Source organism: Tigriopus californicus, chromosome 6, assembly GCF_007210705.1.
Source record: "Tigriopus californicus strain San Diego chromosome 6, Tcal_SD_v2.1, whole genome shotgun sequence".
NCBI lineage: Eukaryota > Metazoa > Arthropoda > Copepoda > Harpacticoida > Harpacticidae > Tigriopus > Tigriopus californicus.
This window is the reverse complement of record NC_081445.1, coordinates 3,155,328-3,169,440: the sequence shown is the minus strand read 5'-3', so window position 1 is coordinate 3,169,440 and position 14,113 is coordinate 3,155,328. Positions and strand designations below refer to the sequence as shown.

At 40.7% G+C, this 14,113-nt stretch overlaps 2 protein-coding genes across 2 annotated transcripts in view; one reads left to right on the top strand and one right to left on the bottom strand.

Annotated features, from left to right (window-relative positions):
• The window catches only part of LOC131882344 (nucleoside hydrolase-like), a gene marked incomplete at its 3' end in the record, with an annotated part of 11,455 nt that extends 5,031 nt beyond the window's left edge, over positions 1-6,424 (bottom strand). The window contains 1 exon segment of the mRNA XM_059229464.1: positions 5,851-6,424. Coding sequence (XP_059085447.1) covers positions 5,851-6,219 — 369 coding nt within the window.
• A 2,147-nt stretch (positions 6,425-8,571) lies between these two features.
• Positions 8,572-9,628, top strand: LOC131882445 (uncharacterized). Its single transcript, XM_059229590.1, has 2 exons — positions 8,572-9,009; positions 9,089-9,628. Exons 1-2 carry the CDS (start codon positions 8,814-8,816, stop codon positions 9,499-9,501), a joined length of 609 nt encoding a protein of 202 aa, XP_059085573.1. The 5' UTR covers positions 8,572-8,813; the 3' UTR covers positions 9,502-9,628.
• The last annotated feature ends 4,485 nt before the right edge of the window (positions 9,629-14,113 follow it).

The following is a 14,113-nucleotide window of genomic DNA, read 5'->3' as shown; positions in this document are numbered from 1 at the left end:
CCTGCGAGTTTTTGCTTTGTCTCCATTTCCATTTCCCCGCAACATACATTCGAATGATGCCTCCATTCAAAAAGGGCTTTCTTTACTCCAATACTTGCTTACAAGCTCACCCTTGAAGTGAATATCCCTTGATATATATTCTTACAATGATAATGAAAATAAAGGCCATGAAAGACGGAATAACACACATCGATTCAAAAAATGATTCCATTCCTGTCGCTTTTTTTAAACTATTTTAAGCCATTTCTGGGACAAAAACCGTTTTTTGTGCGATCTGTCACCATTATAACCTAAAACCAAAAATTTTAGTGGAAAGTTTGAAGACATTTCATCATGAGCAAGAAAAACTTCCAGAAGTTTTCAGAATGAATTGGCTTTCTTCGAGGCAGCATTATTTCTACCCTGACAACCCAAAGGGTGAAAAAAATTGAAGTTTTGAATTGTTATTCCCAAATATTTGCAAGTTTCCGAAATCTAGCGAGTTCCTCTTTTTGGCCCTTGAGTCCAAGAGAGCTGTGTGAAGTTTGAAAGCCAAACGACAATCAGGGCGTTTGTACTGCTATTTTTTTTGAAATTAATGTCATGGAATTGCAATGGCTTAGCACCATGCCTTATCAAATATTCAAAGATACTTTATAATAAATCATGCATCTCTCATTATTATTGATTCTTTTCCGTTAGAATAAAGTGTTTCTCTCATTATCTGCCATCAAACACATCTTTAAAAAGCAAGTAAACCATTAACCTAACAATAGTTTTACCCAATTGTTTGATACATTTTTCCGACACCCTATAGATTTCCATTTCTTGAAAAAGAATTATTCAGAAATCTGCCTAATCTCCTCTATGTCTGCTCGTAGTCAACGCGATACAACGCCTTGTTAAGATACAATAAGCCTTCTGTCAAAAATCAATCATTCCAGTGCGAAAATTTTTTGCAGCTATGAGTTATTATATCAAAATGTAGTCTTTTGTGGACTATTGGCCATCATGCGATTTTAGAGACCCTGGATTTGTGCCAGTTCATTCTAATTCAACTCCATGGCAAGAAACCCATTATTATTGGCTTAAAGATTTACTCCCTAAGTGTGTTTTTCACCTCGCATGAATATTACCCCCACATACAAGAACGGTAATCAAGCTTTGAACAACCATGATAACGTGTAAAACGGATCGTGGGAAGTATCAAATGCCCGAAACGATCATGGGCACAAAACCGACCCCATTTGCAACGTGAGACATTTTCATCGCGCCTTTAATAGTAAATTGTGTATAACGCACAATTAGACGTATGTTTCCCAAACAAGAGCATTGCTGCTTATCTATGTTTGAATGTGATTGCGCCCAACGTCACATTATAGGGTAGTCACAGGGTATTCTCCAAAGATGATTAATATTTGTGTCCTTTATTGCCGCAAAACAGTGGATTTTGTTCGCTTTCTTTTGGGACAGTGCGCTCATTCTGGGCCAAAAAAAGCGAGTCAATGGCTTGGCAATGACTCCTCTTCACCATCTTTACGACCTCGACGAGAGACCAGCAATTCCCTGGAAGCAATCAAGGATCTCAATCACCGCCATTCAAACGCTACGACCACAATGACGGGGAAATAACTTGGCCCTTTTCCTCAATTGATGGAAAAATATAATGGTTCATGGTTCAGAGCAAGTGCCTCTATGTTCAAACTGGAAAGTTCGTATATTGTGAAGAAAACGTACAAAATGCAATATGAGGTGTGAAGGGAGCAAGAAACAGTCTGCCAATAAACATGATCTGGGTTGTTTTGCTTGGGAGGGGAAGGAGTGGAAAACATAGGTTGCGAGAGAGTAATTCAGTCCGTTCGTTGGTTGTGAGAATGCGCGGAGCAACAGATTTTGAGAAGCCATCTCGTCGACGCGCTCGATAATGGTCCACATTCGAGTTGAACTTGGGGCCATTGCAAATGCATGTCGGTTGCTCCATGACCATCAACCCCTTGGTGTGAAGGCCTGACAGCTCAATGGTAGCCTAAGGGTTGCATTAAAGTGCATTAGGTCCGTCCGAGATTGAACGATCTGATAGAATTTCAAATTGGTTTACCCAATGTCGCTTGGTCTTGGTTCATGACCCGCACGTCTAAGGCTGCAGCCATGGCCAGTGGTCGCACATAATGAAGTGATCGGGATGGAAGCTATAGTTGTCGTACCAAACCTTTTCCAAGGCATTCATCATCTTGGCCTGAGGCGTGTCAATCTTGCAAACAGTCAGCCGCCAATCCTGGCAAGGAAAACGAGTTGAAACCGGTTTCGAGAGAAACGAGTCGCAATTATTACCAGTCTACTTTGCAATATTTGTAACGAGTTCCCACGTGGCTATGTATGTGGGACAGTTATTCTTATTCAAGACCACAAAGGCTGCCTCAGGATCGACGTAGAAGTTGAACTCGGCTGACATAGACACATTGCCCACGCCCTCGCAATTTCCGCCCATGATGAACATCTCTTGATCTGGCTCGTGATATCCGGACATAGTTTGAATGCTAAGGCGACATTAGTCAACGGTCCCAAGGCCACCAGGGTAACTTCCCCTAAAGAGGTTAAAGGGATGTGCGTATGCAATCATCAATTGTGGCTCCAATCAGGGTCCAGCTCCAATGGGCTCAGTTAAATCGGATCAATTGACGATACCTGGATTCCTCCGACATGACGGCAAATCGGCACCTTCTCCCTGACTCTGGTCACTTTGGGTGGTATCCAAATTGGACGTCATTGAATCCGTCACTGCCGTGGTAGCCTTCCGCCATCTTTGGGAGTCATAATCAAGGCACTCTCACTGCCTCTGTGAACAGGTATCTAGGAAGAAAAGATGAATCTGCTCATACCTTGCATATTCTTGATGTATGCATTAAGCAAATGGATCAGAAATTATTGAAAGCCATTTCTGACCATCAGCTTGAAATGGTGGCACGGAGTGGCAGAAATTCCCGCAAAGTCGAATTTTACCATGGTTGATTATGCCCTGTTAAGTCGTAGGACACACAATGCTTTAAAAAAGTTACTGTCCAGAGACGCGGCCTCTTTGTAAGGAATGGCTATTGATATTTCAAGTCCTTTGGGTAGCGCCCCATCTTTTATTTTCCCTCGTCAAAAGCCAAGTCAGTTGTTGATATTTGAATAGAACTAATACATTTCCACATTTGCCTACCTTTCAAAGTAAACGGTTGTTAGCTTAAAAGATCTGGAATTCCTCGTTAAAAACGAGGAAAACGATCTTGAAATATCAGTAACCAAAACGGCGTTAGAGCTGCCCAGGATTAGGATTGCAGAATTGTAAGATTAGAGCCGTAAAAAAATAGTCGAATAATTGTAAAAATAGCAGCTAAAATATGATGGGAATTGAATCATGACAAAATAGTGGAAAATAGTTTGATAAAATATGCGGAAAACAAGCATTGAGTGGTGTATTTCTAGAGTTTTAGGGCAGATTACCAATTTAAAAACCTCTGGACTTTAAGCAAACCACAACGAGCCCCAAAAAGTAGCTAATTTGGAAATTGCTTTGTTAAAACTTCTAAAATCGAACGGTCTTCCCCTCAATCTGATCAACCGGAAGAAATTGTTAGCAAATTACTTTTAAGTTATTAATGCTTATGTGAAGCTTTCCATCAATGCCAGGTTTCAAGTGGTCTCATGGAAAAGGCTTCCATACATGAGAAAAGTTGTGTGAGGCATGGCTAAGTACCTTTACAAAGCTTTTTGTTCCACCCGTAACTGCAGTTCACCGCCGTGCAGATTTGAGCTTTGTTCGAACAATACTCCCAAACCATGGAGTATGCCCAAGCTCACCCTGGTTTGAAACATTACAAGGTGATCTTGATGTTAAGCCATTTTTTTGCGTTTCGGTGTGTTTTGTTTGCTCTTGTAGCGTTGAAGGAAGCAGAACGTTCGAACGAAAATAGGAAAAATGCGAAAAATGGACGGAATGCGTTGAAAACGGCAAAAAAGCTGGAATTTGTGGCCCAAATGATCAATATAACGTTCAAAATGGCAAACAATTGCTCTCAAATTTATACCAAATTGCAAATTTCATAGCAAATTGCAATTGATTACCTTATCAATTAGTATGTTATTAGAAATATGTTTGAAAAAGATTCGAATATATTTAAAACACTAATTTGTTGCCACATTCACGTGTAAGAAACGGCCAAAAATACATTTTTTTGGGTTAGATATTCACGGGCTTTAATACCCGCTGCAAGGAATGTTAAACCCCGGTACTCTTAAAAGTGAAAGATTATAATTTGTTTAAATGACGCCACTAAATTTATATTATATTTGATCTTCCAACGAATTTGAGTTGGCAGACCGAGCTGGTCCCTGAATGTAGGGTTGATCTGGAATGCTATCTAAAAATTTGTTCAAGTCTGATTTGAAAGATGCAACCGGATCAACAAGGCCTACGCATTCCCTACGAATATAAAGAGGAAGCAAATAAGACAATGAAGGAGCCCGAGAAAGAAGAGTTTAAGGTCCAGGTTTTGCAAAAATGTTTATCGTTAAAAGATCCACTCAGGACATTAAAATGTATATACTGAAGATTGAAGGATGTAGATCAAACCATAAAATGATAGAAAAAAATGGAGAAGAAGAAGAAAAGTTGAATACTTCTTGAAAATGAGTCAAGCGAAAGAAAGAAATAAGAAATAGACGAATTATAACCTTTCATTTTAATAGCGCTGGGAAAAAGTGTTCTGTTTTGGGGGGAGTTCATCTATCTTAAACTAAATTCATTCACTTTCAAGCAGTTTCTATTGGTTTACAACTTACATTTCATCGCGGCTCTCTCTAACTAAGTTGCTTGGTAATCTGGCAAAGGTTTTACTTTTCCCAATTAGAATGACCCCACTCAAAGGGTTCACAAATCATTTTGCTCTTGACCCAAGAATGTTCAAAGTTTCAAAACCTTCAACCTCAAATCAACCCACCATAATTCGTTGCTAGACCAAGTTTTTTTTTAATAATTATTGGTCTAGATTATGTCTTGTTATGTTTTGTGTTACTCAATCAGATATGACCATTTTCATATTGAAAGAACTTCATTGTATCGGTTACAAAAATCCGTATGACCATAACGAGGAAATTTTTCAATCGTCACGTAGCCAAAGTTAGTTCTTGGCTGCATTTATTTCATAGCAAGTTTATTCTCACACATTACAGAATGTAAGTAATGCCCCTTGAATAAAGATAATCATGGTCCTATGATCCCTGAATAGTCAACCAAAAGCATTGTACTCCAAAATTAATTGCTTGTCTTGCATGTACAGTACACTACAGTGGAAAGTCCTGATTTAATCAACAGCGTTGACTCATTCAGTCCCCGTTGAGTAGAAAGTACACATGTCCACTGATCGACTGTCTTTAGACGTGCATGCAACGTTCTTCGACCTCTTTGCATTTGATAAGTTTCCCGATGAAAAAACTCTTCAGTCATTCATAGATTGAACTATTACCATCGCTTTGTAGTTATCAACATTTTAAATGCAGTACATGCTCCTAGAGAGACATCAACAACAGAAGCACTGCCCAGCTTTGCATATTCTTATACAACTTGACTTGAGAACGCAGCCATCTTTTCTGACCATCGAGCTTGAAAACGTCGGAAACGTACTCTTCCTCGAACTTGACCATGCAACAATAAAATGTGTGGGGGAGCCAAAAATCCTCTTTTTGTGCTTAAAGTGATTACACAAAAGGCAGACTTGTTAACCACTTCCGTAAGAGAGGCCCAGTTCCTCAAGCAAAAGTCATCTCACTATTTCAGGTGATGTATAATTAAACACCGCAAGCGGAGTTACCTAGAAACAAGCGACTTACGTCCGGACATCCACCCGCGTCCAAGGTTCGAAAGATGTTAATGAGCACTTTATCCACTTGGGTGTTGCCATTGACCGCTGTGATGGCCAAGATCTCAATTTCTTGCCGTTTATGGGCATCGATGGCCATCAACAAGGCCATGGCATCGTCCACACCCGCATCACAATCGATGATAAATTTTCCCGGCATCTTCTTGGCTTCGGGGCCACTTCCAAAGGTTCGAGCCAAGGACGAGAGGGTCCTTCTAGTTGAGAAAATGGGTGTGTTGCAACTGAATCCCTGACGCCGGAGATGAGCACATCTTGGCCGTACAGTGAGATAAAAACTCGTTTGGGTGGAGAATGAAAACAAGAACTTTCTCACTCGCATGATGCAAGGGAACCTTGCTCATTGTTCGCCTCCACCCAGCTTCAAATGGCATGTGCAGCGTCAGCTCTTGTGTGGGTGTATAGTAGTTACCGACCCAAGTAGTCGCGGATTGCAGTTTTTATCCCTGAGTAGGCACCCTTCTTCGAATTGAACGAAGACGTCTCAGAGATCTTAGACATTCCATGAGAGGTTGGGTGATTGGCACAGAAATTGTCATCTTATTTGAAACGTAAACATTCAAAGCATCGATCCTTGACCTTGTTCACCTCGGGGCATATACCTCTCACAGAAAAATCAGTGGAAATCTACTTTTTTCCTCATTTCTCACTCAAAATATGACGCTTCTTGGATCAAAAACCATCTGGTAATATCTCGAAAATGAGGGTATTTAAATCAGGTATTCATGTACCTCTCAAACAAACGTGGGTTCCATATCCATATGATTTAGAGCCTCCTCAGTGACATGTGTAGAAATATCATGATTACTTTTGATTTAACATTTGTTACCTAAAAGAAGTTTTAGGAGACCGGTTTTTATATTTCGATTGCAATGTGCAATAAAAAGTGGAGGTTGAGGAACCCTTCCTGTTTCATAGGCAAAGAACATGTCTTTGCAATCAACCAAGTACTAGAGGCGCAGATTAGATTTAAGGCCCCGACACATAGTCCATAGAATTTGGTATCGGCATTCTTAGAATTTAGCATTGAGTTTTTAGATTTATCAGGTTTGTGCGTTAAAACAGGTTTCTAAGAGCTGCAGACCAGCAAAGCTCTATTTTCTACCCATGACAAGAATGGGTTTGAAGAATTTTTGCCGCTTTTCGCCACAATGTTTGCCAGGTGGTCAACAATTTAATTTCATGATTTTCTATCCAAGCTATTTTTTCGTTGATCACAACGTTGCCAATTCAACTGATATTTGAAATATAAAAAAAAAGAATAAGCGCTGGGATCGAGTTTGAAGAGTACAAAAACCACTGATTGAGAATTGACATAACTTGGAAGCATCATATAGTGCACCCTATGATTGTTTGTTCTTGTTCTTGAGTTTCCAGATTTGTTGTCATGCAATTGTTTGTCTTCTTTTCTATACAATTCTGAATAAGATCACTAAGCCAGGGTGCCCTCTTAATCACTATGTTTCTCTCTCACTCTGTCATTGTTTGGACATTTAATCTTCATAGCCAAACACGAGACACTTCGAATCATACGATTCCGCATAAACAACAATTGAGTTCGTGCTTCGCATGTTTTGAATTGAACTGATTTTGCTAAAAGACAACACTTGAACCGAAGGATGCAAAAATTGGACGAACTAAAGTTATGCTAATGACATTTGGGACGACGCTATTAAAAACTCCGCTCGTAGATGATGTACATAGATAAAAATATTGAGTTGGTTTCGTCCGTGAAGGATTGAGATGTAGTTGTCTAAAATAATGGAAAGTTCGATGAAAGTCCAAAGATACACCAGTATCGAGATACTAACTCTGTACTAGTCGATTGTCCACCACATCTTGAAAATGCCTTCCCCCTTGGGCTCCGATGAGTTCAGCAGGTTTGCAAAAGGTCGAACAAGTTCAAAGATGTTTCACTAGGAACAATAAAGGCATGAGAGAGCTCTTTAGAGAGTCTAAAAGGTTGGGACTTATCAGTAGTTAGAGACAGTACGAAAAGTTCTTGGTACTGTAAGTTTTCAAAAGCATCCATGAGCTTTGTCCCAACCCAGGATTTAGGGTCAATTCTAGTGACTGGATAATCATAATGTGCTCTTGAGAGCACCTTCAAGCCCTCGAAAATCCAGGCTAGTTCGAACAATGAAGCCAACCCTCTTCTTTTTCAGGCTCTTTCATTGTTCAATATGCTGCCCTCAAATATTCGTAAGAAAAAAGTAGGCTTTGACCCGTGGCATCATTTAAGTTAGATCTGGACAAATTCTTAGATAGCATTCAAGATCAACCCTACATTTAAGGACTACCTTGGTCTGCCAACTCAAATCGTTGGAAGACCAAATTTTATATAAATTCCAGCGGCATCAATTTAACAAATTATACTGAGATTATCTTGAAGGCTCTGCTCAATCGGAGAATTTCCCGAACCCATGAATTAATCGCTGACAAACGTGGAGATTTTATCAGGGAAGGCATTGTCGCATGTGGAGGTCATAAATCAGAAATGTGGGGATCTTCTCTCAAAAGAAGGAACCTCAGTTTTGAAAGATAGATTGGAAATGTTTTCGCATTTGAGCGTTTAAAATTTCAAAATCCCTGACAATAATTTCATCTCATCTATGCCAAGAATGGAACCTTGGTTGGACCATGGTCTTGCAAGGCACCATGGCGGCCCTTAATTCGAACCTCTGGTATTTGGCCACCTTTAGAGAAGATCCCAGAAGGCCTGGCTGGAGGGATTGAAGGACCGAGCGGGTGATTGCGTCTCCTTAGAACGGTGGAACTGCTTCGGTTTGAGAATGAAAAGCCAGGCTAGGCTCCAAGAAAGGCCGGCCGTGGGTCTGGAATGAATGGTCCAATAAGATCCTCTACCATTCCCAATTTTCGTCAGTCCGTTGACATCCATTCAAGCCTGAGCATACCATGATCTTTGAAGTCCTCCTCACCCTGAGTTGTGGTGTTACGCTTTTGCCCCAAGAGATCAGTGCCTCGAAACTCTATGTGAGGAACATGAAACCAATCACGTCCAATGGGGAAGAGTTGATTCCAAACTTTTGCAATTGCACCACTGATTGTTTATCGGCAGAAGGTTTACTCTACCATGGAATCACTCTAACAAGTAAGCATAACCAGAGCTAGGCTATTCATCTCTGCAACCCTAAGCATTTGATCAATGTTTGACTTTTCCCTCCTTCCAGACGAAGAAAAGGCCGATGTCCCACGTTGGGGCCTTCGCACAGCCTTGAAGATGAAATGCATTCAAGAACTGGTCAAAAGAGAAGACCGAGATTACGGGAAATGGAGAATGATTCGCTACAACGACTTTGACGAGGAGTCCACCACCAAAGGCTTGGCCAGTGATGCTAGTGGATCCGAGTTTCTTCAGATCGTCGGCTTCTTCTTGGATCATCTCACCTTGTTCATAGTGATATTTCTCGTGATCTTCTTCTTTTCGCTCTATTGGTACTTTCATTGTCTAAATGCCGAGACGAAACATTCAACTTACGCGGACATTCAGATTCTTGAAGCCCCGCCCCAAAGGACTAGTCAGCCACGCCCGAGCCTGGGACGGTATCCGTCGTCCCATCCAGACGAAGTGACGGAGGTTTGAGACCTCCTCATCAGCCCGATCAATCATTTAATCAATCAATCAATCGTAAATCTGATTCAATGTGAGAGACTCGTATTTTGTACCAATCGCTTTGTACCAAGAGCTATGAATAAATTATTTCCACATATTTGGCCTGATTTTGTCCCCATGCATGATTTCCAAGAACGTCTCAAGGACTAATGAGTCATTCTAATTTGGTGCCAGGTAGACATGGGCCATACAATGTACCAGTCGGAGAAGGAAAGCTGACGTGAAACGTGATGTTCGAGCGATTAAAGCAACGCACCGCTCTCAGGACCCCTTTTCTGCTTGAATTGCATGGATAGGAACTTCTATACACAAAATGGAGATACATATCTTACATAAGCCTTGAAAGTGGAACATCCGGAGAAAGATGGGTAGAACGTTAGGTGCTCAATCGCAGGTTTTATTTTCCTTCTAAACATAGTCATAGAGTTGAGGAAATGTTTGTCATACCCTGGAAAGAGGAATACCATATAGATGAATGGGAGAATAACAGCTGCTTATTTTGATCCAAACCAAGGGGAATCTATTTTTAGAGGTCACATTATTGCACTGGGCTTGTACTTTCATTTCCACATTTTACTGCTTAGGACCCTGCTTGTTGAGTAAGTGTTTCATGTTTCGTGAGAAAACCAAGACAGGCACCGACTTAAGACTGAACTTGCATCAAGCAAGTTTTACTGTAGAGATTTAGTTCCAACCAGCCAAGGTTACTTTTGCATTTTCTCCATGATTGAAGAGCAGGCTATCAAAAAAGATGAATGAATACCATTGTGGACAATATTCAAAGTAGGGTTCAAATTTAAGCTCAAGGGCTGATGCATTAATATCATTAGTTAGTCAATGGAGTTTGGATTGCAAAGTCACATTCTGCTCATCAAGAAGAAATCTACTACTCACTACACTATCTACATTCTCCGGCGATTTTGAGTTTTTCAGTAAGTTGTTGTAACCAGGCACACCAGCATTGATATGCACACATGCATAAAACATCACTGCTGAGGCTTCATTTTGCTCAAATCTGCACCATATTTTTAAGCCTTTCTGGCAATTTGCAAAAATATTTTTCACAATATTTGTCCCCACAATGAATTATTGATGTTTTTTGAGACAAAAAAATGATCCCCCAAAGCAAAATTTTGTAATCCAAATTCAAGATTGGTCCATTTTGCAGCACTTGATTACAAATTACATATTTGTAGAATACAGTGAATTAATGGTCTTGGTAAAATGTTTTGTCAAGGCAAATAAACATGGTCAGACTAGGTAACCACTAAACTGGAAAATATTGTTTCAGCGCACACAGGGTGACTGAAAATCATGTGAAAAAAGGTTGGTCTAAGAGGCCTTTCAATTTGTTGTATTTGCACTGACTTCCAAATGAAAATATTCTTCAATATTGATACCAAACTGGGTATATCTTCCAACAATTGGAAACATATAAAGTCAACTGAAATTTCAAAAGTCAGAATGCAAACATTGCAGTTTTGAGCAAACAAACCTTTTTAACCACTTTTGCCTCTCTTTTCCGAAATCTTTTGGAACTTAGTGAACCAAATTTTACCACAATATCAACTTTTCCATGGTATTATCACTGCATTGTTACATCAGTATCCCCATGATTGTGATGCTTCAAAAGAGAACAAGAAATAGGTTAAGAAGTAGATTTTTTTGATTGAACAAATTTGACTTTGAATCCAGCATCAAGTAATTATGGTACACTTCTACATGGTTTGGAGTTCCAATGCATTTTTGCATTATACTCTAGCTAAATAATGTCACCTTGAAACGTGATTGGTCTTTTGTGGGAAAATGAAGGATCATGACCTGACAAAGAATGGCCATTTTGGTCCATAGGCCAATAAGATTCATAAGTACTGGAATATCATAGATTCAATTGCTCTCAATTTTGTCCTTCTAGTTATCAAGTAATTGTTTGTTGGTTTGTTGGTTGGAGCTTGGCTTGTTTCCTTAAGGGGAAAGCGGTTCAAGTCCAATTGTCTTTCTACTTTAGAAGGGATAAGTCACCAAAATAGTGTATTTAATATTAAATGCCTAGAGGAAGATCTAGGTGATGCACCTTTTCAAAATTACATAACACTCTCCCAATTGAAACCAAGCTCATCATCCAAATCAAGGCCTCTTGTCAAGTCATTGGTCTCTGATTTGATGGATTTGGTTGAAGACCTTCTCCTAGAATATGAGACTAAGTTGTTGGGTTCTTCAAAACTCAAGCTATTTGATTGTTCATTGAATATATCCGCTGGATTAACACAGTTTGAGGGAGACGTCTCATCTATGGGTGGTCCTAATGGGCTCATTGAAGCAAGATCATCATCACCCAAAGATACATGGGTCAACAAGCTGTTTTCATTGCCCTGGGCCCTAATGTGGCCAGAGGCTCCAGATGGAGTAGGGGGCGTGGCAGGACAAGACATGTCGTCCTTAACCACCGCGGGCGAGGGAGCTGTAGTCAGCTGATGTCCGGCAGTCGTAGAGAGGTTTGTGGGTAGTGACTGGTCCATATCTTCAGAAGTTCTTCCGTTCTCCAAATGTGGCATATCAATCGGTTGCAGCCCTGGGATGTAGCTACTCATTATTGGACTCCTAACTTCTTGAGGAGATTGAAATCCAGGAGAGATCCCCCCATTACCCTGGGGTAGCTGCTCCGGTGAAGCTGGTTCGTAATGATTCGGATCTATACCGGCCATTTGAAGAGCAGCTTTCAATTGGTCGTTAGGTACCATGCTGGCCGTTGTTGTGGTCCTGGCCTTATATTGGCTTATAAACGAGTTGAAATCCATGGTGACTGGGTTAGTCGTTAACTGGCTTGGCTGAGGAACAAACAACGAATGGTTCCCTTCCAGGTTTAGAAAGTTTGACGAGAAGTTGATATGCTGAGGAAGCGAGAAGTGAGCTTGATTCAAGCTGGCTAACTTGCTTGCCATGCTGAAGATTTCGTTTTGTTTCTGGATTTGTTGGATAAGGGTGGGAAAGTGTACGGATTGCTCGGATGGAGTCAGATAATAGGTCGAGGGAGCGCTCTCTGTATGAGTGAGCTTGGGTCGGTGGTTCTGTACATTGATGGATTGTTGGGCGTTACTCTTGCTCCTTTGGATCTGAAGAGGGTTCACTATGGGGGGGTGAAAAAAAAAGTTCAAATAGAATCTCCTTATTTTTGACACAAGTCGACACTCCTTCAGTTTAATTAAATGTTCCAGATCGGGGTGGGTAAAGATCCGGGTTAAGTACGTGAAGATCCTTGCTTGTTAAGCATTTGTGACGCCCGGATATTTGTGGCGTGGAGATTGGTAACTGTGTTAGTGATTCTAACCCATTACGTCAGAGTTGAGTCAATAAGCATTGGAGTCGTCAGTCGATCACGATAAAATTAAAAGTGGGCAATGTTAGGAACGCGTATGTAGTTGGGTGTCATGTTTGGTCTTGCCTACGGTTGTTGAAATGGTAAGTCATTAACAAAAACAACGATAGCGACCCTATCGAGTCAATTAGCGACCTTGGATTAGGTTAATTTGAATCTATTACGAGAATTGTTTCATACAGCACTGAATGTTAGTAATCGTCTCTCACGTCTGTGACTTGATCAGTGAAACATCACGCTTTACTTTGTTAAAATGAAATTCTAATAGTTATTTAGTTGCAAAAGCAAATTGTTCCGATTGTCATTTGCGTTCAGATTGATTAAGTAACTAACTTCATTTTTTCGTATTTTTTTGGGTGCTAGGGTCGGAAGGATGAGCCTCGCCCGGCCAGCGAAGCCAGCCATCACATCGTCCCTATACTTTTTCCGATAGGCAGTGTCGTGTCCGTATCAGATTTGGTTCTCCGTCTGTGGGCAGGGATAGCGTCTAACAGTTTCCTTGAGAAGGGTCGGGGCATCTTTTCTTCATGAAACGTATACAAAATGATTGCTACTTGTGAAGAATGTGCTCAATCTGTTCGGGTCTACGGTTTTGTTAAAGTTTCACACCCTTATGATTCGTCTGAAAACTGTTTCACCCAAACCATGAAGGCTGCAAACAAAAGCTTTCGGACGCATTTTCAGGCTGCAATGTTTCGCCATCTTTTCTACTAGATCATCACAGTTAAACATGGGAGCAGAAATAAGCACTTACAACAATCTTAAAAGCAGTGAATAGATCGAACTTAATATCTTTCAGTATCTATATACAGATTAGAGAGCCATGTGCAATCTAGCTTGGTTTCATTTCCTTTAGTGGGCAGAAGTTGGAGAAAATGGTCGCAGAAGGACTTCACTTCCCACAAGTGATGGGTCGAGTCCGGACCGGACTCGAATCCGAGTGCACTCGAGTCTTTTACTTGATTTTGGAAAAAATTGGCCGGACTCGAGTCTCTTAGAAAGAACTCGAGTCTGAACCCGTCAAAAAAAAATCACTCATTTCCGCCTAGAATTCCGCAAGACGAGTCTTTTTGCTAGACCTGACTATACTGTGAAAGGCTTGAGACCAGACTCGGCGAGTCCGGCAAAAAGTCAAAATGTCAAAGGAATCTCCCTAGCACTACCTCCTACTCTTTGGGGTTCGGCTGCGTCACGTCACAAAATGTT

Excerpts from the sequence above, each read along its gene's own strand:
- LOC131882445 (XM_059229590.1), top strand. The coding sequence starts at position 8,814 with ATGATCTTTGAAGTCCTCCTCACCCTGAGTTGTGGTGTTACGCTTTTG. Across the intron at positions 9,010-9,088 it reads CCATGGAATCACTCTAACAA|ACGAAGAAAAGGCCGATGTC; the intron begins GTAAGCATAACC and ends CCCTCCTTCCAG.